Source organism: Paramacrobiotus metropolitanus, unplaced genomic scaffold (assembly GCF_019649055.1).
Source record: "Paramacrobiotus metropolitanus isolate TYO unplaced genomic scaffold, Prichtersi_v1.0 Parri_scaffold0000180, whole genome shotgun sequence".
NCBI classification, from domain to species: domain Eukaryota; kingdom Metazoa; phylum Tardigrada; class Eutardigrada; order Parachela; family Macrobiotidae; genus Paramacrobiotus; species Paramacrobiotus metropolitanus.
Genome location: NW_026570400.1, coordinates 40,396 through 62,683, shown reverse-complemented (window position 1 = coordinate 62,683; position 22,288 = coordinate 40,396). Strand labels below are relative to the sequence as shown.

At 42.5% G+C, this 22,288-nt stretch overlaps 4 protein-coding genes across 20 annotated transcripts; 2 read left to right on the top strand and 2 right to left on the bottom strand.

The window, feature by feature from the left end:
* Positions 1–84: 84 nt before the first annotated feature.
* Positions 85–2,886, bottom strand: LOC129600491 (uncharacterized). 4 transcript variants are annotated; one of them, XM_055499032.1, is made up of 7 exons: positions 2,744–2,886; positions 2,329–2,445; positions 2,038–2,113; positions 1,671–1,697; positions 1,502–1,575; positions 941–1,071; positions 85–621 (listed from the first exon to the last, which is right to left on the bottom strand). In XM_055499032.1, exons 3-7 carry the CDS (start codon positions 2,111–2,113, stop codon positions 318–320), a joined length of 612 nt encoding a protein of 203 aa, XP_055355007.1. In that variant the 5' UTR covers positions 2,329–2,445; positions 2,744–2,886; the 3' UTR covers positions 85–317. The 4 variants fall into 4 exon arrangements, with proteins under 4 accessions (XP_055355007.1, XP_055355010.1, XP_055355009.1 ...); XM_055499035.1 differs by having other exon boundaries at positions 2,329–2,462; positions 2,744–2,880; XM_055499034.1 differs by having other exon boundaries at positions 2,329–2,488; positions 2,667–2,793.
* A 226-nt stretch (positions 2,887–3,112) lies between these two features.
* On the top strand, positions 3,113–6,819 carry LOC129600493 (C-Jun-amino-terminal kinase-interacting protein 4-like). 2 transcript variants are annotated; one of them, XM_055499038.1, is made up of 4 exons: positions 3,113–3,831; positions 4,045–4,123; positions 4,261–4,533; positions 6,682–6,819. In XM_055499038.1, the coding sequence occupies exons 3-4, from the start codon at positions 4,288–4,290 to the stop codon at positions 6,808–6,810; spliced, it is 375 nt and encodes a 124-aa protein (XP_055355013.1). In that variant the 5' UTR covers positions 3,113–3,831; positions 4,045–4,123; positions 4,261–4,287; the 3' UTR covers positions 6,811–6,819. The 2 variants fall into 2 exon arrangements, with proteins under 2 accessions (XP_055355013.1, XP_055355012.1); XM_055499037.1 differs by lacking the exon at positions 4,045–4,123 and having other exon boundaries at positions 3,114–3,831.
* A 619-nt stretch (positions 6,820–7,438) lies between these two features.
* LOC129600492 (C-Jun-amino-terminal kinase-interacting protein 4-like) lies at positions 7,439–9,925 on the top strand. The gene is made up of 6 exons (XM_055499036.1): positions 7,439–7,573; positions 7,972–8,142; positions 8,247–8,362; positions 8,484–8,610; positions 8,694–8,810; positions 9,386–9,925. The coding sequence occupies exons 2-6, from the start codon at positions 8,091–8,093 to the stop codon at positions 9,466–9,468; spliced, it is 495 nt and encodes a 164-aa protein (XP_055355011.1). The 5' UTR covers positions 7,439–7,573; positions 7,972–8,090; the 3' UTR covers positions 9,469–9,925.
* A 233-nt stretch (positions 9,926–10,158) lies between these two features.
* LOC129600500 (uncharacterized) lies at positions 10,159–20,815 on the bottom strand. Of its 13 annotated transcripts, XR_008692062.1 has the most exons (7): positions 20,410–20,789; positions 18,422–19,253; positions 17,193–17,380; positions 16,704–16,821; positions 14,873–14,924; positions 14,080–14,814; positions 12,423–13,825 (listed from the first exon to the last, which is right to left on the bottom strand). XR_008692062.1 is itself a non-coding variant. In XM_055499050.1 (6 exons), the coding sequence occupies exons 5-6, from the start codon at positions 14,868–14,870 to the stop codon at positions 13,696–13,698; spliced, it is 921 nt and encodes a 306-aa protein (XP_055355025.1). In that variant the 5' UTR covers positions 14,871–14,924; positions 16,704–16,821; positions 17,193–17,383; positions 18,422–19,253; positions 20,410–20,782; the 3' UTR covers positions 12,423–13,695. The 13 variants fall into 13 exon arrangements, 8 of the variants coding, with proteins under 8 accessions (XP_055355025.1, XP_055355026.1, XP_055355024.1 ...); XR_008692061.1 differs by lacking the exon at positions 14,873–14,924 and having other exon boundaries at positions 17,092–17,380; XM_055499050.1 differs by having other exon boundaries at positions 14,080–14,924; positions 17,193–17,383; positions 20,410–20,782.
* Positions 20,816–22,288: the final 1,473 nt, after the last annotated feature.

Genomic DNA, 22,288 nt, shown 5'->3' with positions numbered 1-22,288 from the left:
CTTCAAATGTGAGTTTGTGTATAATTTTCATGAAAAGTATCGTAGCTGGCGGTTGAGCCGGCAAAACGCGATTTCTTCGCATGCTACGGTTAAAATTTTATTGGGAACAGTTTGCTTTCGATCAGTTTCCTCGTTCCACAGCGAGAAACATTCAAAACATTCCGATTGAGCGGCCGCATTGACCCGAATTATTAGTCAACAAGTTACAAGAACCCACTTCGCTTGAAGATCATGATTACGAAAGTAGAAAAAACATATACGAAAATACTGCGCAGTCTTTGGGGGCGTCATCGACAGGCCTTGTCCGGATGGAGCGGTCAGGCAGGGTCTTCCTCGTCGTCCTCCACGGGCCCGGGCGCAGCAGCGGTCGGTTGGGCCGGCGTGGACCCGATCCGAGCCACCAGCATTCCCATCGCGGCCAACGGGTCGGGACCAATACCACTCGGCTGGCCTGACGGCTGTTGCAGTGGGAAGCCACTTCCGGAGACCATGCCGGGCCCACGCTCCTCGGCTTTGCGGCTGCTAGCAGGCGTAGAGCCGGTCGATCGCGGGTCGGCGTCCGGGCAGTGTTCGATCGACTGAATCTTAATTCCCTTTTTCTCTAAGAGTTCGTTGCAAGTCCTGTAAAAAAACGAGGTGCACAATGCGTCTGAGACTCTGAGTCAATGCACAAACTGCAGCGCCTTACGCAACTTTATTTATAAGGATCATCACCAAAAGAGGCACTAAGCACTTACACTACTGAATTTTTTATTTCAAACTTGTACAAGCAATGCCATTTACACTTAAACTAAAAAAGCAATGAATACGGTAGTCTGTTAATCGTAAACTGCATTACTGCATATTACAGTATTACTGAAACCACTGCACTACGATAATATTTCCCATGCGCCACATTAAGTAAGTACTGAAAGCCAGCGTATTTACCGCTTGTGCTTACCAAATCAACGTGTTCATCGCCGATTGATTTCCCCACAAGTTAATGGTCAGGAGGACACTACCCTCCTCTTCGTCCATAAGGCGGTGTTTAGCAGCAGACACCAGTTCACAATTTTCGAACTTAGCACCAATCTAGAAATCACAATTAAAAACTTTCGGGTGGCCGAACTCGGTTTGTTTCTCGCGAACCACTCGTCGTACCGTAAACAAAGACAATTAGACTGACTGGTGAAAACACGAAAATCTGCGGTTGATAAAATTAACACATCCTCGCTGACAACTGTCCCATTTAAAACAGCAGTGTCTTTTGGCTTCGCACCCGAATACGGTCACTAGTGAGTCGCTGTTCTTAGCAGCAAAAAACGAGGAACAATCTCTCTACATGTACCAGAAACTGTACGATAAATTCAGCATATCTACTCAGATAAATAACATGAATTTTTCAATTCAATAGAAGAAAAATTTGAATTTTTGTCTCCGGGACATCCTCTAGCTACAGCCATTTTCTCAAAACATTTTACTAAAACTCAAAATCTTTAATTTTTTTCTAATATTTACTTACACCGAAACTGTTCAACATCTCTTTGGCAACTCCTTTTTCCCAGACGCTTTTGTAGAGGGATGCCGAAACGGGATCTACAAAATTAATACCAAACTGTTCCTTAAACCTTTACACAAAAACTTTTTGTGTCAAAAAGAAACCGAACACGTGCCAGAATGTGCAGGCTTACCAAGTTTAATGATCATCTCATGGTAATCTGAAAAATGCAAACAAACAAAAAATGCAAACAACTGAAACAGTCAATATATACACATGGTTACGCGGTAGTAGATACGGTAGATCAATTAGAATGATTAAACATTAAAATTTACAAGCGTGAACAGCTGATTGCCAACGAGATTTTCCGTAACCCGGTGATAAACAAGTTTTTTTGTTAATAGCTTTAATATTATTTTTAAAAAATGGGACGCTGAAACGGGGATGGAAGAATAGGTCTGATCCAAAAATTATGGAACGGAAATAAGTTGGACAAATTGTAAGAAAAAAATGAGAGCATATATCGGTTTGTATACCACTGGCAACTGCTGATATCTTACCACTGCTAATATTTTCGCTGGTGCGCGCCGTTCCTTGCGGTTTCATGGGATTAGATGGGTTCGTTGTATGCGACATCTGCAATTATTTTTAAAATCGAAAGAAGACAGATGTAGGAAGTTTCATGAATATTCCTAATATTCCAATGTGCGTGTACGTTTTATAGGGCTTAACCGTAGTCAAGCTGAACAGACAGAACTACTTTTATAATAATTTATAACTCTCTCTGTGCTCTATCGCTCTGTCTGTTCAGCTTTGACTACGGCTGAACCGCTGAAGCATCGAACACTCACTTTTTCAGAAAGAAATCCTGGCTTCCAGTTTGCGTTTCTTATTCTGCAGCAGATCGATGGTGCGATCGATTTCCTCAAGTAACGGGGAAGGATTACCGCTGGAATCCACCGGGGAAACTAAGTGCAGATCGGAACTATTGCCACCGTTGCAATCTGATAACTGCTCCGGGTTCCTGGCTGAGTCCGTCGCAAAAACGAGTTCGAAGAAGGACAGCTAGTGGGGTTTTCCAGACTCCAGCCAAACTCAACGCAGTGCAACACAATCGTTGTTTAGCAGCAAAATTAAAAAATGCTAAAATCATCTTGTGTGACGACGCAGTATCGTTTTTGCGACGGACTCAGCCAGGAACCCGGAAAAGTTGGCAGAATGCAACGGTGGCAATAGTCAATGCGATCTCCAGTTCGTTACTACAACCTTAAATTAAGCAGGATAGATTTTGCTTGATAACACCGTAACAATAGAATGGAGCAATCAGGATTCAGGAGACCTGGAACAACCAGAAAAATGTCCAGTGAAAAACTGGGGAATGAAAATCAAAAAACGGGTTTTGCAATGTCACTGAGTCAGTGGCGGGGTGAGTCGAAGCTGATAATTATGCACTAATATGCAGTTCGGCTCTCTACGCTGCTAATACCGGTGATCATGGAGAATTCCCTGTACTCGGATACGGCCGAACGATAATGTAAGTACAGGGAAACGACAAGCGTTAAAGATAATTTTGGTAATGCCATTTGACTCATTTCCGCTTGACTCATTTCCGCTCCCAACTTCGGCGATGAGAAATCGCACTACGAAGTTTACTGACGCGGTGAAAAATCCTGATTCTGCTCCCATTTTCTATCCTGCTGATTAGGAAGATTGGTCGTGATTTCAATTAATTTCGGGCGCAATGATTTGATCCGTTTTTACCATGAAAGTTTTATCCTGTTTTATCTGTTTCACTGTTTCAGAGATCCATATGTTATACTGCCCGCATAATCGGTGATTTTAATCTTTCACAGAGATTATTGCTTGTGAATTTTTTAAATTTTAAATAATTAGCTTTAATTTAGCCAGTGGATGTGGTTGAGTTATACGTACTTGCACCTTTATCGTAAGATCTGATCAATTAATACAAAAACAACCTGCGGGCTGTATAACTCGTTAAATGAGCCGCGTGAAGAAAACAGCCTGAACCACAACAAAGTCACGTGGATGCGTGGAGATCCGACCGCAGAACGCGCGTGTGTTGTGTATGAGCAGAGACTTTAATCGACCATTCCGCGTCACATTCATCAGTCGCACAACACTCGTTGCAGGAAACGATTTCTGGACTACTGTTTCCTTGTTTTTGACCCGCGTATGGCAGTATTGTAGCATGTTGAGAATATTTAATTTGTGTGGATGACAGTCATGACACGAATCTTTATGGAACGCGCGAGCGGAATTTTTCATTTTGTGGAGCAGAGTTTTGGCGTGTCTCGTTGATTTGTATTTGATTCAATCGGTGGAGATTTGAAAAGGTAATTTTTGGTAATTATTGAAATGATTTACAACTATCTTGGCCGAAAAATTGTGCGGTTGCTAGTTGGACTTAACTTTGCTTATTTTGATTTATATCCCATTTTGCCTTTGCAGTGGCGCTTATTAGTCTTATCGTTTCTTTCCCTTCACGACTTCCTTTAAGTTCCCAGTAAAATTTTGAATTTTCACGCGATTTTTCTGGATTTTTTCAGTTTTATTTAATTTTGATGTGGAGCGTCGATCAACGTTTAAAACGAAAACGGCATAAAATCGTGGCTGTCAAAATCTACGGTTCGTTTATTGGTTTTAATTTTTTAGTAATATTTTTCGCGCAGTTTTATAAGTACTTATTGTATATTTTTACTGGAACATTCCTTGCTTATTGGATAATTAAAACTATTTTTTTGGGGAAATTGTGTAATTGGTAGGTGTGTAAGTGAAGAGGAGTGTTGAGGATGGCGGAGAAGGTGCAGAATCTGGCGCAGGCCATCTACGCGGAGTTCGAGAAGCTGATGGGCAAGTACGACGAGAAGGTGGCGGACGGGCTGATGCCGCTGATCGTCAACGCGCTGGAACTGCTGGACGCCAGCTGCGTGGAGAACGAGGAGCGGCGCGCCGAGGTGGAGGTGCTGCGCGAGGACAACGAGCAGCTCATCACGCAGTACGACCGCGAGAAGGCCCAGCGCAAACACTTCCAACAGGTCCGTTGCTCCTTACTTGTCGATCTTTTTAAGGTCGATGCTGCGTGCACGGGAAAACACGGGTGTTGGCTGCGTGCACGGGTGTCTGCACGGGTGTTGGCTGCGTGCACGGAGTTTGGACACTGGTGTTGACTGTGTGCACGGGTGTCTACAGGGATGTTGGCTGCGTGCACGGTTTCTCACATTTTTTTTACGTTTGAGTGTTGGCTGATTTGATATTCGAGTCTTCTTACTGTGACTTTCAAGTTGTTTCAAGTACAGTAATACACAGCACTGTATTAGCAAGCACTAATGGCTGGTAACACAGTAGTTATGATATACGACAAAATTTGCAGTACCCGGTTTTGCGGCAAGCAAGTTTTTGATGCGCTTAGGACATCGTCGGAGTACAGCACGCCGTCGCCTTTAAAACGGCATGTTTCAGTAAACTTATGGAGGCCGTTTTATTGTACGGTCTACGAAACTACTGTGGTTTCGAATGGAACCGGGTACTACTTAGTATTTACCAGTGTTTTTGGTAAAAAGTATGGATTTTGTGACAGATTTCTATAGTAATTATTTAAAAAAATCGAAATAAAAGAATAGAAGCATTCTTTTATTAATAATCATCGCACAGTTATGGTAATAAAGAAAGAAACACGCTATCACAATAGCAAAACTTAATTTGTTGAATAATAGAATACGTTGAAGAATAGAATACGTTGAATTATTAGTAAAAAAATTTTATTTAAACAATTTAAAATTAAATAAATTACCCGTGCATGCAGCCAGCGCTCGTGCAGGAATCCCGTGCTCCCAGCCAACACCCGTTCCCAAACTCCGTGCCCACAGCCAACACCCGTGCGGACCCAAAAAGTTCACCCGTGCAAATAGCTAACACCCGTGTTTACCCGTGCACGCAGCCATAATGTTGTGGTGACCACTCCGTACACACCCTTTTACACCCTTTTACTCCGTACACAACCTTTTGCGCTACCTTTCATTCCGTGCACAACCTTTTTGCGCTACCTTTCATTCCGTGCACAACCTTTTTGAGCACTACCTTTTACTCCGTACACAACCTTTTATTTTTTTTTAATTTTTTCACAGCAAAGTTGTTTCTGGAACCACCGCTTTTGCGTTAGCAGCAGTTATTTGCTGCATATTTCAAAGCATCATCGACAGTTACAAAATCGAATTCCCGTGAGAAAATAATTCTAGGCGCCCTGGTGCCGGTTTTTCTTCGCAGGGTTTGGACAGTCCTTAAAGCTTGACATAGAGGAATTAAGACATAGTGGAATCTTCGCTTTCCGAGCTTGACATAGTGCAAAAGTTTTAGAGAAAAAACTCCAGATTACCATAAGTACATACATACTGTAACAGTTATCAAAAAGCTTAAAAGGACTTATTGCAGTAAACGTTTAATAAGACTCTTACTGATCGTGGATTGGTAGTGTACCGAGTGAATGGTAGTGTCGAAGGTTGTGCACGGAATGGAAGGTAGTGCCCGGAAAGGTTGTGCACGGAATCAAAGGTTGTGCAAAAGGTTGTGTACGGAGTAAAAGGGTGTGAAAGGGTGTGTACGGAGTGGTCACCTAATGTTTTTTTAATGTCTGAGTTGTTGCTATCAAGTGTACTCTGTACCGGCGCTTGCAATCATTGTTACCTTGTAGATTTTGTTCTAAAAATAATTGCTATCACTTGCATGAATGTTCTCCATTTAAAACAGGAAAATCATTTTCCGTATTTTGCCGAATTTTCTGTTGTTTTTTCTTGAAATGATTACTCGGAAAATCTGGGTTGGCTGGTTTCCCGTATTTCGTTTACAATTTTACTGGTTTCTAACATAAGAAAATTGTTTTTATTATTTACGTTCTTGTTTTTAATTCGTTATTTCTCGCAATATGGAGATAATTTTTCAGGTTAGTTTTTATTGTTTCTGGTTTCCCTGTTAATCCGTTTTCTGGTTTCCCTTTTACATATGTGTCTGCTAAATCTCAAAGTTTCCGGTCGGCATTGCGCGGCTATGTATGAATAATTTTGCGCAAATTTCTGTTCTTGGTTTGGCTTTTTTAAACGTGATACCGTTTTTGGACAGTTTAATGTGTTACGGCTACCACATACGGTATTTTTAATACAGTAATACTGATGTTAATGAATCGTATGCAGAAAGTGGTGGAGGTGGAAGACTCGTTGGACGAGGAGAAGCGGCAGCTGCAGGGGAAGAGCGACAGTCTGGAGGCCATTGTCCGCATTATGGAAGTCAAGTCGAAGAGCGCCGCCGATCAGGGTGCATAATTAATTCCGAGTGCGAAGAGCGAACTGGAAGTTGCACAGGGCGGCAACGTGGAGCCCCGCAGTATCCCCTCGCATCTCATCGCCGCGGCAGACGCCCACAACCCCCTCCCCCAGACTGTGAAGGAGGAAAACAGACAGGTCAACGCACGTCCTGATGGCTGCAGCTGCCAGGACAGGCGCAATGCAGTGGACAGCCTGATGGTCTCTAACTTTAACTTAACTTTAATTTTGTTCTAGGCGACAAATTAGTCACACAGATTATTGGTAGTGTTTGCTCACAAGAATAGTAAGGCTGGAGAATAAGAATATATGTTAATAGGTTGGCATAAAAAGAAAAAGAAATCAGAAAATGGTAGAAATTTCGCTGTTCAAAGTTAAGTCATTGGATTATAAAAGTCATTATTAGCATGTTGTGTTAACAGTAAAGAGATGGCTGAAAGAAAGCAAAAGGTTGGATTTACGGGTTATTAGCTTGAAGGTGTTGCTGAATGGCTTCGGCGACGTTGCGTTCCCATTGCAGGGTGTCGGAGCTGACATTGAAATTGACGTTCGGTAGCTGTTCTAGTCGATGGCGCAGATTACGCAAGGACATTTTTGCCTTTTCCCGCCCCGCCGCCATCGTCGATCGTCCCGCCGCCCTACCCCGACTACATCGCCGGCATTCGCCGTAGCCCCGGGGTGGCTGGCAACGAGCAGCGGGACTGTGTGTGGGTCGGCTGCCGGAACAAGATCCATGTCGTCGCCCCTCTCCATGAAGATCCTGGTAGGTACATGTGGATAAGAAAAGTGGCGCGTTGAATGGTCGAAAAAGTGGCAGCCTTTCGTTCGCTATGTACATGGTGTGTGAAGTGGATGTTAGTCGTCGTAGAGTAGTGGCTGTAAGTAACCGATATCCGTGAAAGCGCGCAGTGAAACGTGCATTGCCTTTGAAATGAGTATCTCTCGATGAAGATTTTACGGCGATAAGCTTGAACTTTTTGTAGTAGAAATATTATGCGTATGTGGCCAACTTGATACGTGGGCGCTGCTGCACTTAAATGAAGTTTGTAGTGAACATGAACATTCGATTAAATCACAGTAAAAAATATGTTGGGAATTCACTGGCTTTCATTGTTTGGTTGTGAATTCTGAGTAATACGGCGCGGTGTTGGATCCTTGTAGAGCAGTTTCGAGGCGCATTCGCGGGTGGACAGCGCCATCCGGCAGATGGTGGTGGTGGGGCAGGGCGGTGGAACTCGCTGCGACTGGACAACACTCTGCGTCTCTTCCACGCCCGCACCATGCAGCACCTCCAGGATCTGGCCGTTGAGCCGCTCTGCGCGCTGGTCGCCGGTACGAGCTGATTTTATTTGCCGTTTTCCATGAATTTATTGTAATACATTGCCGTCGTATAGCGTCAGTGCAGTATGATGAAAGTGTGAATTATTCTATGTTAGGTAAGAGTCGCTTGGGCATCTCGCTGGTGCGCATCACGGCCATGTCGGCCTCGTGTCGGCGCCTGTGGATCAGTATACCGGCGTCGTCCTCTCCATTCCCCTCAGCTTTACGCCAGGTAAAACTCCATTATTATTCCATTTTTTTATTCCATTATTATTTTATTTTTTTCCGTTAATGTCTTATTTTTTATAGCTTTTTTACAGATTTCTGTATCACTGTTATTATTAATAATTTAGATGCCAGCAACCCGGACAAGGAGGCGGCGGGCGTGGCGAAATATCTGCCCGGGTGCGATGATACACTGGCGCACGGTGTCCTATCACGGACACCGGGAGGAGGGCAAGTTCTTCATCTCCATACCAGGTGCGTTGTATTGCGCTGATCTCATTGGACAGCAATTCGTAATGCACGCATTAATGATATTGATAAATGATGGCTGAATGCAGGAACGTACACACTACACACCCGGCGGGGCCGCACCGGCCAGCAACGACACCAGGCCCAGCCAGGAGACGCCAGCCTGCTGGTGTCCGGGGGTGAAGGCTACGTGGACTTCTGCTACGGTAAATTTACCCTAGAAATTACAATAATAAATTGATTCAGTGAGAAATAATTGGCAAACATTAGCAGCATCCTGCTATCAGTCAGAACGAACGGTTGTTGTGAACGTAGTGGAGTGGGTTGTATATAAGGGGATGGAACAGGCAGACGTATAGATTGAACAGAATATGGTTGTTAGTAACAACCATATTCTGTTCAATCTATACGTATACGTCGGTAACAACTTGTTACCGACTCGTGATAAAAATTAGTAATGATATTTACTTTATTTTTCCTGATGTGTACAAATACAACGGATCGTATTAAAATGAATTTTTAAAAATTAAAAAAAAAACTGTTACCAATATTATTGCAATTTAATTGATTGTTATTCCCGTCATAATAGTTCAGTTGGTGTATGAATAAGAAAATTTTCGAGAAATGGAGTCAGTTGCTTAAATTTAGGTCAGTGGGCTGGTTTGTATATGTGCCTTTGGGGAAAACTTTAACGACAAAAATTTCCATTGATGCTTTAGCGAATGAAATACTTGGACCCAGGTAAATAGCTTTGCTGATACAGTGTTAAAATGGTGTGCAGATGACAGTGCGGAGAGCGGACTGGAAGATTCTCCCGGCGGCATCGTGGAACCCCGCAGTATCCGCTCGCACCTGATCGTGTAGCAGACGCCGACCCCGCCCACCTCCTCCGCGCCGACCCTGAAGGGGAACGCCGGACATCCCCTTCCCTCACCCCTTAAGGCGGCAGCTAGCAGGACAGGCGCAATGCAACGGACAGCCGTGATGGTCTCTAGTCGGTGACGCAGATTATGCAGAGATGCTTTTGCCAGTTTATCACACTGACCTTTCGTTTCGACGGCTTCCAGTATGGTGTTCGTAGTGTTACCTTGTTCATTGTGCTTTTACTTGTCTTTTAATTGGAGTTTCTATTTGATTTTACTGATTTTATGCGCTTCTAAATGGAATTTTTAATGGTGTTTGGTTTTAATTTTGTGGTGGTAGATTCTTGTGGATTTTGCGAATTTGTGATTGGTATTTTACGTGGGACTCAGGTCAGTCAGTACCTTTTACTGGGGCAGTTCAAACGTTATTACGGGAAATAAAAACAGAATAAACTGAAAGAGGACATTCGGAAATATTTAGGTTATTATAGAAGAACTCATTGTGTGCGAGTTTGCTGCAAACTCTTAAAAACTCTTACTTCCTACATGTTCTCACTTTAACCGACTACTATAATAATAATTATAGTAAGCGAAGCCGAAGTATGTACAAGGCGAGCTTGAGCGAAGCTCGCCTTGTACATATTGAGAAATAAACTACTTGAAGGATTATAGTAATGTTTTCAACTGATTTTTTTAACAAGCTTTCCACTGATTTGAATCCTGTACAAGCATATGTACAGTCATATGTGGACGCGTGGAGGAGGAGTACTGTACACATCGGATCGGTACGTACATCCCGACTTCTGTACGCCTTTACCTGCAAAACACCGGGTGTTATCTAGTCAAGTATACCGTATTTTTCGAATTTAAAGCCTCCTCCAAAATTGAAGCCTCCTCTATCGTATAAGCCTCCCCCCCCACCTTAGTTCGAAAATTTAGTAGCCTCCTCCGTATTGGAAGCCTCTCTCTATATACGATGTATAGCAATTACGCTAGTTTAAAGGCTTTGAAAATTTAAAAGCCTCCTCCACAATATAAGCCTCCTCTGCTGTATAAGCCTCTCCTCAAGCACCTTCGAAAATTTAGAAACCCAGGGCTTCTAATTCGAAAAATACGGTACTTCGATATAATTATGATTCGTTACTACTTGTCAGTACGTGAACATAGCACGGTGTATCCGATTGTGTCATAATTCGAAGTAGAGGTGGCGGACCGTACTGATGGTGGATTTCAATACGGCTACATACGGTTTCAGCCTACGCCTTTACGGCTATAATGTTTTCGTGCACGGTATTATATATACAAAGCTACTTCGCCGTTTTTTTTATCCAACATCTCCTCCTACAGCGTTCGACGGTAATTTTCGCACGATAGCTTAATAAACGTTTAAAATCATGTAGTTTGTCTCAACGCCTTTTGTTTTTCGATCTTTTCTTTGTCCGAATTACGAAAGAGGAACAAAACGAATTTCGCTGATTGGCTGATCATTAGAAATTAACATAGGATTGGCGGAGATGCGGAAGTTATCGAACCAAAACCGCTGACTAATAACACACAAGTAGTACAATACTTTATGTGCCATATGTACCAGTATGCGCATAATACCGCGCGGCTAAATTGTAAAACATTTTGGAAATGTAAAAAATGCGGAAAGGCGTAGTTTAACAGGGAACTTCTGATACAACTGCGAAGCAAAATTTTGTACAATGCTTAAAACAATCATGTAGTTTGTCTCAAAGGGTTCGTTTTTCAGTTTTTTTCTTCTCCGCGTTACGATACGGTTTCGAAACGAATTTCTGATTTCATTGGCGAAAAAAAGAAAAGGATAACTGTACCTTAACGGGCAAGGTACATACAAAAACTAACATAAGTAAGTATTATTAAAAAGAAGGGAATTTGATGAGCACAATAAACGTCCCTGTAATCCGCAAATTCTCGACTGGAATATATGATTTCCGATAGTGTTCTTGCCGGTGAGTCAGAAGGTAAGGGATTTTCGCCGGTCAGATAGAAGTACAGGGATTTTCTCCGGCCAGATAGAAGTACAGGAATTTTCGCCGGTCAGACAGAAGTACAGAAATTTTTTGCTAATATGTTATTTGGCTCAACCTTCTTTGTAGACGACGGTTTTAGCGATAGCACTTCCATAAACAGAAGTATATGTATACACGTTCCGTTATAATTAACGGAACGTGTATAATCCAAAACAAACCGCTTTCCGATCAGTTAAATTTCGTTTCCTAAATCTTATAAAATCTTTTTTTTATCTTTATAAAACTATCACATTTCTTTCATCAGTACTAAAAATTCTCAACCGAGGCCGGAGGCCGAGGTTGAGCTTGTAACAATAACCAAACTGGCCGTATCACCGTGTACCGTATACGGTAGTACCGGGTACGAAGTCTGTAAAAGTTCTATCAAAGTGCAGTTTATTGCCCTTGCAACGGAGCGGTTGCCCCCTCTAGGCTTCAGAGTGTAATAACAATAGAGAAGGAAACAGAGTGTAACAACAATATCGCAAAAAAAAATATCGCCTGTTGGCTTTTTGCGCGAAAACGGAAAGCGTCCGGATGGAGCCACGCGCTGGAAATGGTATCGTGGACAGCCTTTAGTTTGGGACGTTACTTGCAGAGACACGATGGCTGATTCATACATCGACGCGACCTCAAAGTGTGCTGGCGCCGCCGCTGAACTTGCATGCCGGGAGAAGATAAGAAAATACAAGTCACTTACTGATCGCTGTTATTTTGTTCCCTTCGCATGCGAGACTTTTGGCACTTGGTGTGAGACCGGCATTGTTACGTTAAAGGAGATTGGTAAAAAGTTGTTTTTAAGGACGGGGGAGAGTCGCTCTACTTGTTTTTTGTTTCAGCGTTTAAGTTTGGAGATTATGCGTGGTAATGCTATGGGACAAATTCTTCATCTTCTTTGATCTGATTTGTTGAGTGAAGCTCGCTTTGTACATATTGAGAAATAAAGTCCACTCGCAAAATACTGAAAATAGTAACAGGAAAACATGAAGGTCAACTCAAAGCTATACAAAATAGGCAGGAACACAAAGGCAAAACAACAAGCGTTAGCTATATTAACACATGAACAGGTATAGAGAGTTGGCGCTGTGGTTGCGAAAAGTTGGTGTTACCTATGTGGAAAAAGGGAGGGAAACGGTCGCGCTGGAGTCGATGCATAAAACCAAAACCCACACAACTTAGTAGTTATCGGACTTCCAAAACATTTTCAAAAGAAAAAATCCGTGGGGAAAAGGAAAGCACCGACACTTACGCACATAATCGCCTTTTAGTATCGTTGTCAAATGTCAACTATATCGCAACCGTGAAACAGGAGTAGGAAAATACTTAAGTGCCATTAACACTAAAATACACTCTTACATACTTTCAAAAACGTTTTTACGAGGGCATTAATCATGTCATAAGTTTTTTTTAGCTTTAAAATTTTGATTGTTGAAAAAAATTTATTCTGCTGTTCACCGAAACATTTAATGTACCGTTTCGTAATGGTAGGGCAGTGAAGGTCGCAATATTCCGCTAGCATTGCAGGATTTGCAGCCACACACCGTTGCGATCGTACCAAAAGTATCGAGCGAACATACCAAAGTATACCAAACGTATCGAGCGAATATACCGAATCCGGATGTACCGGCAAAATTTAATGTCGACATCACACCAATAAAAATCAATTATTTACGTCCTATGTCGAAATCTGGAGCGTTTGCCTGCTTTAAAAACTACGTAGTAATTAACACAAGATATGCAGACTTATTGCAATGTGAGCGGCGTTCCGTTTCCAGTGCAATTCTTTTGCGGTCACTCAAGTGCTCACAGAAAGCACAATTATTACGAAAAACCAACCTTCAACATTATCCGTAACTTCAAATTAATGGTTGTGTGAGAGCTACGGAATAGTTCAATAGAATAGTTCGCTATGTTCAAAATAGTTCAATAGATAGTTAAGCGAGCGGTATTACACATTTGCCAATGTTTCCCGATGTTGAAAAGCCGGTACTATGGCCATGGTTTTGTTTTGCCATGATAATACTGCCGCATACGACAGTCGTCATTACTCGACGACGACGGCGTCGCCAACAACGGCAACGATCCACCCAAGTGTTTTCCCATCGCAGGGCTTCTAAACCAAACCAAACCGAACGAATCCGGTCAACTCAGCTTTTTATTTATATTTCCATATTGTGCGTCAAGGCATGTTTTGACTACTGGTCAGACATGAATATTTCGTTGATCCCATATAGTGCCATTTTGCTGAGCTGGGTCGTGTCCACTTGTGCCAGATCAACGTTCATCCAGGAGCGGGGTTCGCCCTCTGAGTGAAAACCGCTGAACCTGCAATGCACATACCAATGTTATTTACGTTAGTACGTAATAATTATTATTATGATATAATTTATTACTGACATTTCAAAATAATATTCACATCAAGTACGAATGTAGAAATCTTTGTACAATTTGTTTTGATTAGATACAGCACAAGGAAGTACAGTACATTTATCGTCTACTTCGCCGCAACAATATGATAGACAGTTGCCACAGTTCTTCGCGGCACCTGTACCGTCAGGTTTCTGGCTGAGGCGACTTACAGTGAAAGGTAGCTGCGAATGGTGTCCCATTCATTTGGCTCCAACAGGTCGCGCAGCCAACGCGCATAAATGGCGTTGACCTTTGCCTGCATTTCGTCCGTAACCGGCGGAAAACGCGCATTGACGGCCCACATGATGCGGCTGACCATGTAACCTTTGCCTTCGTGGCAGCCAAGAACCAGCCGTGGCACGGTAATTTCCAGCTTATCAATGGTCAGCGTGTCGTCCCTTCCGAGAGGCAGCATTAAATTCTTTTCCCGAGGTGGCAGAGGAAGCAAATCCATAAATCCTTTTTTAGCAAAGATTTCATACATTGGGGGGCCAAAAAGATTACTGACTTTCCAGTTATGCCATACGATGCGATCACAGCAGTAATCAAACAGGACTGTAGCTTTTGTGACATGATGTGTCAAGTCAAATTTTTCGTTAGTGATGCTGATGCACGTTCCACGGCTGTCCATGATAAAGTCCTTCAATACGACCAAGGGCAAGCGAACCTTCACGGCTTTCATGGCCTCCAGTAAGAAAACCAGGAACAGCGCCCGATCGCCGAGAGATCTTGTTATTATCGTCAAGCTTTTGGTCGCTGGGTTGATGGTGCGAGTCAGCAGCGCTGCCACTGCGAAGCAGTTGTAGTTGTCGGACGTAGTTTCTTTAGTCATGCTGTCCAAACATAGGCGGATGTGCTCCGTTGTGCCAGGACTGCTCAACAGCAGCTGCCATAATGCGCATACTCTGTTCAAACCATCAAAGGTCACACTCTGTTCAAAACCATATCGGAATGCAAACATACTGTCGCCGCCAGAAAAATTTGCACCACTGTCAGATCCGGCCACTGTCTTTCCCTGTCGGGCATCGCACACGTAAATAGAACGGTGAGCACCTTGTAACACTTTCACGGTGACACCGTACACAAACTCGTGGTGCAAGTCCATGTGGCGGTTAGAGACTACAGTAATACTATTTCGTCATAAATCATAATATCGATTGAAAGCGTAACTGAAAATGTGGAGGAAAGTTAAAATAGGACTTCATACATACATTCATTAACTACTTCATACATACATACATTCATTCATTACTTCATACATACATTCATTAAAATATGACTTCATACATATAATGATTATCAAGAGAAAAACGGGACTTGTCAAAATTTTCTACGACAAAGTTACGCGAGCTGGATTGGTTGATCTAATTCATGCGCACACAGAAAGGTTACAAGTCACGATTCTCGTTAATTCCCATGCCTGTTAGTTTTCTGAAAGGAAGCGTAGCCATCCTGTCCGTTTGCCATTCTGCCACTACACTTGGTGGCACTTATAAATCTTCCAAGCCGATTTTATATAAATCAAAATCGAGCAAATCTGGTATCTGTGTGATGTGGTGTCGATATGTGTGTTCCGAGTAGCTCCCCAAGTAAATTTAGAAAAAACGATCGGTCGAGTCTGATTCGGTTTACTAACAGACCAGAGCGTGGCCCCTGCCGTTTTGGCGTTTTCTTTAGCCCACCAGCGCGGAATGCGATTTCGACATATAAAACGGTATTTCGGTATACAAGCATTTCGGCATAAGGGTATTTCGGCACATATATTGTCATTCAAAAATCATATGTCAGTCAGTGCAGATACCGGCAGGAAAGCGCTACTATAGTCTGTACGTACTATCGTAGTATGTTCAAAAAATATTTTCATCTGCTCTGACCAAATGGGGCGAGGCCAAACAAAATTTAAAGTTTACATGTTATCACATACCAGCACCTACATGGAACTAGTTGTAGACACGGGGTACAGGTTTTATCGGTATTTTTATTTTGTTTTTGCAGCAATGATTTTGTTAATAACGAAATTTTGTCATGCTGAGCCTGGCTGTGCATGGTCAGCTCTAAGTGACCCAAGATTCCAAGAAGCGATGTTGGGCATTGCAGCTTAAAGCGTGGACGGTAGTCACGGTACGTCACTGAAGCAGCTGTTGAGCATCGGCATAACCGACGCCAGCGTGCGGTGGGCTGCCAGAGCGCACATTTTCGAAAATTTCTTGTGAATTACTACAGTCTGTATATACGTAGGTTAAAGTTGTTCAATACGTAGGTTAAAGGTTAAAGTTACATAGTGCAAAGTTGTAAAAACAGACAATTTTATACGGTTGTGTTTTCAAACAAGTCGATAACGAATTTTTGAAAATGTGTCACTTCGGAAGCAGAGGCACGGCATGCGGGCGTGGGTAACGTCGATACTCGACAGCTGCAGGAAGCCAGAAATCAACAGTTACTGCAAATAATGCAATGCCCGTAAAATTAGAAGAAAATTACCGACAGAACTGGCACTCCACTGCACTCGTATGTGAAAACATGTTAACTTTAAATTTTTATTTGGCCACGCCCTACTGAATACAGCAGACGAAAATATTTTTCTGAACATACTACGATAGTACAGACTATAGTAACTTTGTACAAAAAATGAGAATTTTTTGAATATGGAGCATACGTACAGAAGTAAAACAAAGACAGTTGACGAAAGTTTAATTAACTTCTGAACACTTTTTCTAGAGACTGTTTTAACTTGGATTTGGTCAAAACTGCAAATATTGAGAGTGTTATCAAATTTCCTAAACTGAGAACGTACCACTTGAACCTCATTTGGGAATGCAGATCCAGGTAAGAACAGATTTCACTGACGATCCAGTGAGGTAGATAAGAAAACAAAACTTCTGACGTTAAAGACGATGGCTCGATTCGGATCGCTAAAATTTATTACGAACATTGTTAGGTCGAACAAGTGGAAAACTGGAAATGTTTACAATTTACACCGATACTGTATTTACACGATATTAAGGGACAGAGAAATCCCCTGGACCGCCCGCACTAGGTGTCGGCTCCATTGATGTCAAAGGAACCGACATGGTGCGGGCGATCCAGTTCTGATCCTATCGTGTAAATACAGTACTTATAATATAAGCATGGGCCTACAGTACAGTGTAAATACAGTACTTATAATATAAATATAAGCCTACTTGGCATCGGCTTCCTCTGTGCGCCCGCTTATCTCCAAATTATGCCCTTTTCTACCACCGACCGACACAACTTCCGCAACTTTGGCTTGGAAGTTGCTTACCGGCTTGAATGATGTGCCAGCTGAACCCCTCCACGGCATCCAAAAAGCCTGGGACACTCCTGCGTCCTTGCGTGCACTTTCTGACCTTTCAGCACTCCGTGTCTCTGCCAGAAGTCGCACACTTGACGGTGTCAACACCAGAATCGGGTTATTGGATTCACGCATTGCCGGCTGCTTGCCTAGGTAATCTGCTGGAAAATATCGATTTTCAGACCAGCGTCGCTCTACGTTTAGGTGCTCTATTGTAACTCCCCATGAATGTAAATGCGGCGAATGGGTAGACGAGTTCGGGAGACATGGACTGCGGTGCAAACGATCAGCCGGACGACTACCCAGACATGATGGCATCAGCAAGGAGTTCGCTCGCGCGTTAACGACGGGTGGTTTCCCTGCCAGAGTGGAGCCGAAAGGATTGGCCTTAGTAGGTAACAAAAGACCGGATGTAGTTACGCTTGTCCCCTGGGAACGTGGTAAACCACTCGCAATAGACGTAACCTGTGTGGACACTCTGGCAACTTCATATCTCGACCGTACAGCCGTCAATGTCGGTGCCGCAGCGGAACTAGCCGAAGCAAAAAAGCTCGCAAAACATGCGTGGCTTCAGCCAAGGTACAATTTTGTTGCCGCTGCCTTTGAAACATACGGACCTTTGGGCGACGGAGCTAAGATGCTGGTCGATAAAACCGGACAGCTCATCGCGACCACTACCGGGCAACCACGCGCGAAAGAATTTTTCCGGCAGCGGATCTCCATACAGATTCAAAGAGGAAACGCTATGTGCGTTATGGGCACAATACCGGATCAGGAGAAGTTAGAGGAAATTTTCTTGTTATAGCATGTGAAAACTGCATTTCTTTTTTTGTCTGTGTTTGTATTATTTGATTTTTGCTTGAACGATGTTAATACACTTGTTACTATCTACGTATATCTGTACTGTGTAAGCATGGGCCCTATAAAACAGGGCGGTAAAATAGGCACGCGAAACGGGGTGTCTGTAGTAAGCGGAGATGGACTAGTGGGTAGCCTACAGTGATTTCTTTAAAAGGAATAACACACTACATCGCTCACTAAGATCGGGATAACTAACTTGTAAGATTTTTATGATAAATCATAGCGAGTATCGACCATAAAAGGAACAAATACTGGGCCGAATTCGGCCTATTATTTGTTCATTTTATGGTGGTTACAAAGTAGCTGTCTCGGTGTCACCTCGCGCAGTTTCCGCCTACCTGACGTGTTGATATCCGTTTCGCTGGTGGAGTCATTATCAAAACAAATCGGGAGTAAGTCGGCTCGGGTCGCTAGGTGCCTCTCCACTACCGTACACAGCTTTGACATTGTCCTCTGCTGCACATCCGCGCTCGTTCCGACGCCGATGACCACAAACATGCAGCCGCCCGCTTCGATGCGCAGGTGAAACCGACAGCAATCTGTGAGGTCTGAAAGCGCCGGATCGCCCTCAAAAGCTTCGCGAAAATGCTTAATCACGCGCGATTTGTCGGCCGGTTGGTCAAGCACTTTTGATTGGCTGTACCAATGGAAATGCAATATTTCGCATAACCCAGTCCGCTGTTGCGGTACCACAACGCCGGCTCAGTGAACCATTCCAAGCCGAGAATCTGGCGGCGATCGATCAGTTCGATTCGAGCGCTGGTTGAACCACCGCTGTGGACAGTTGTCTCGACGTAATACATACAGCACTGGTTACATGCCGCAACAGCAAATATTATAAAAACCGACTTGAACCGGAATGGACCGTCGTCTTCGTCGCGGAGTGCCGCGTAAACAGATTTGTCGCGCTGGTGATTGTCGACGTGATTGTACCATGGCATCGGGTAAACCAGCGCTGCATCAACCCACCCGGGTTTGACCTTGTTCGAGTCGAAATCAACGAACACTTGGTCGCCGTTGATGTCTTGAATAAATCCCAGCAAAACATCACTTTTGTCACAAACTGCAACTGTGTTTTGGTAGCTCATCTGATTGGCGCCAGATAGCAGCCGGCGGAATGGCCGGAAAGGAGGCATCGGTGCGGCCTCGGCGTCCATTGCCTGCTCAAACCTACAGAAAGCCCGCCAAGCAACATGATGACTACCAAATTACCAATCATATTTAAATTTCACGCACACTGCACTTGTTGGTAGTTAATAAGTCGAGATAACAATGGCTATTGTTAAAGTGGCTGAGGTACCGGTTGCGGACGACGGCCTGTTTGTTTTAAACTGTTCCTTACTAATCAACGCCGCTTCCGTACTCGGAAAAACAGATGGAACGGCACTGGCAGCGTACATGAGATTTTGTTGTTGTGATTAACTATTTTTTATCTGTCCTGTACGCTGTAAATGAAGTTCGAGTTTTTGAAATAAAATAAAATAAAGTTTGACCCAACATAAGTACAGAATACTGTACTTGAAGTTTCTACCTATACGTACGTTCAGTCCCTTATGGGAAAATCGTACGTTATCGTCAGATTAGCGCGCATAACTTGTTTGTTATGATAAATCGGAGATCTGGGGGTATTAGCGGTATTTGCAAACAAACGATAATTGAAAGACAAGTAAAACTTGATGTTCACACAGAACAAAAAAAAGACTTTTTTATATTTATTTGTGTTAACATTGTATTATTTAAGTTTTTAAGTATTATCTGTGCCAGTGCTAGTAGATTAGGCTACATCGTCATTCCCGCTTTCTTTTAAAGTTTTAATTAAGACCTATCTGCCATCGATCTAGTCCGCGCGATTTAAAAGCACTGGCAAGAAAAGGAAAATACAGATAGTTACACTGGTAATTCAAAGCTTGCAATTCAAATTTACCATTTAACAATCTAGTAGATAGGCTCAGGGGATAATTATTACACATGCCCTGCGCAATAAAGTTTTAAGCCACTCATTGTTCATAAAAATTTTTCGTTTGTGTTTTCACCGCTGGAACTTGGCACTGGCAGCCTCATAAATGATAAACTTTTGAAAACTGCGACTTCCATATTATAACTTCAGAATGGCACGTTGCTCACACCAGTTCACAATAGTCAGCTCTTAATTCTCTAAGAAATCGATTACTTACAGAGCTACAGTTACTGTAATAATATCGACACCTGAGAATCTCTTAATTTAATTTCTAAGACTAAGTAACGCTATTATAGTAGCGCGATAAATAATATTACTATGTACGCTGTACTGCGTGCAATAATTATTATTTGTTACAATCTCACGTACCTCAGTATCTGTACTTGGCCTCACAGGAAAATCAATGATTTTCTTATAATATTATGCACGTGAGAAGGCTGAGATTGCCGAAATGACTAATTATTTTTAGATCGGGAAACAGCTGTCCCGTTTGGACTTCCTAAAAACATTGGGGGCTGTGATTTTCTAGCTAGCTAACGTAATCAATTCTGGAGCGGCTGACAGGAAAATTAAAATAATACGCTCCGCACTATAAACAAGTGGTACGCAAATGGTACGCAGCATATGTATATGCTACAGGAAAGCGAACAGCCTTTTTGACCCTTGCGTTCGGTTGATCAGTGCAGCGCTTTGATACCGACTACAAATAGACTGATGACATCCAACTTCAGTGCAGACAGGAAGCGCATGGCGACTGTATAATATTACAAGTCAGCACATGCGCAGGAGTACGCGAGTACAGTATGTATAAAGTGTATCTATATGTGTGAGACCGAGCGCTGAATGCTCTGCAGGGAAAATTAAGTATGTTTTTAACCTCGGGGACTGGACGATTGTGTGTAAACTATTTGCCGAAGTATTTGTCCGAAGGCTGTGAAACAAAAGCCAATGTACTGAAAAGCAAAATAACAACATAAGCCAACGTACTGTATAAACGTAACTGTTCAAAAAAATCCGATTTTCTAAGCCTTCAAACGTCCAGTACTGCAAACGTGCCGACCGCCGAAGGCGGGAGGCTACTTTGTAATAATAAGCTTTAATAATTACTCGTATATTATTTTTTATACGTGTTCAAGCACACATACGGTGGTCATGTTTCGTTCAGACATTGCTCTAGGAGAACGAGAGGAATGAATGAACATTTTACATTCCTCTCATACTCCTAGAATGTTCATTTATTCCTCTCGTAGTAGAATTCTCCTAGAATTCTCTTAAAATTAAAACTAATTCGCAAAATAAACTAAACTTGAATTCTCCTAATTTGTTTGAAACGGCTTTCGCTTTCCTGCTCTTATTTCACGGTTGCGATATACGTAGTTAGCAGTTACCAACGATATCAATAGCCAATAGGCCATACGTGCGTAAAAGTCGGTGCTTTCCTTTCCCCACGGTTTATTTTTCGAAAATTTTCAGTAATTTGATAACTACTTTACATAGTAAGTGTTTTTTGGTTATACAGTACGCATCGACACCAGCGCGATCGTCTCCCTCCCTTTTTTACATAGGTAAACCGTAAAATCAACTTTTCGCAACCGTAATAAAAAAATACTGACTTCCTTTCTACCTGTTCATGTGATAATGACTAACGCTTATTACTACAGGTACAAGTATTGTGTTTCCTTGTATTACATAGCGCGAAAGATGACCTTCATGTTTTTATTTTTTTTCTCGATGTCGAAAGCATACTGTAGGCATTATCGAACAGTCGATGGACACCCGTGAAGATGATAGAACCACACTGATCGATCATGAAATTTTTCCTAAAAAAGATCAGAGCAAAAATTCTTCACCGGAAGAGCAGGATTATGGTGAGCACTGTTTTTTTGGTGCTTTCTTTGAATCTTAATGGCAACTGCATTATATTACGGAAGCTCCTGCAACCGTCCAATAACGCTGCTCTAGCTGATGTTGCTACACCCACCGTGTTACACTTTAAGGCCATGGCTAGTTTGGCTTTATTCAGATGAAGAAGGTCGGTTTTTTAAGTTTCTTGAAATCGTATTTTCTTTTTTTTGATACTTTGTTATATCCAGTTTAAATTGAGAAAAATTCACAACTTAAAACCGGAAAGATTGGCTTTAAACACACAGTTTAAAATGTGAACTGAATAAATCACGCTAAAAAATTAACTAGTCTTCAGGCAACCACACAGAATTTTAGATAGACCACCCAGAAAATCGTAAACGTA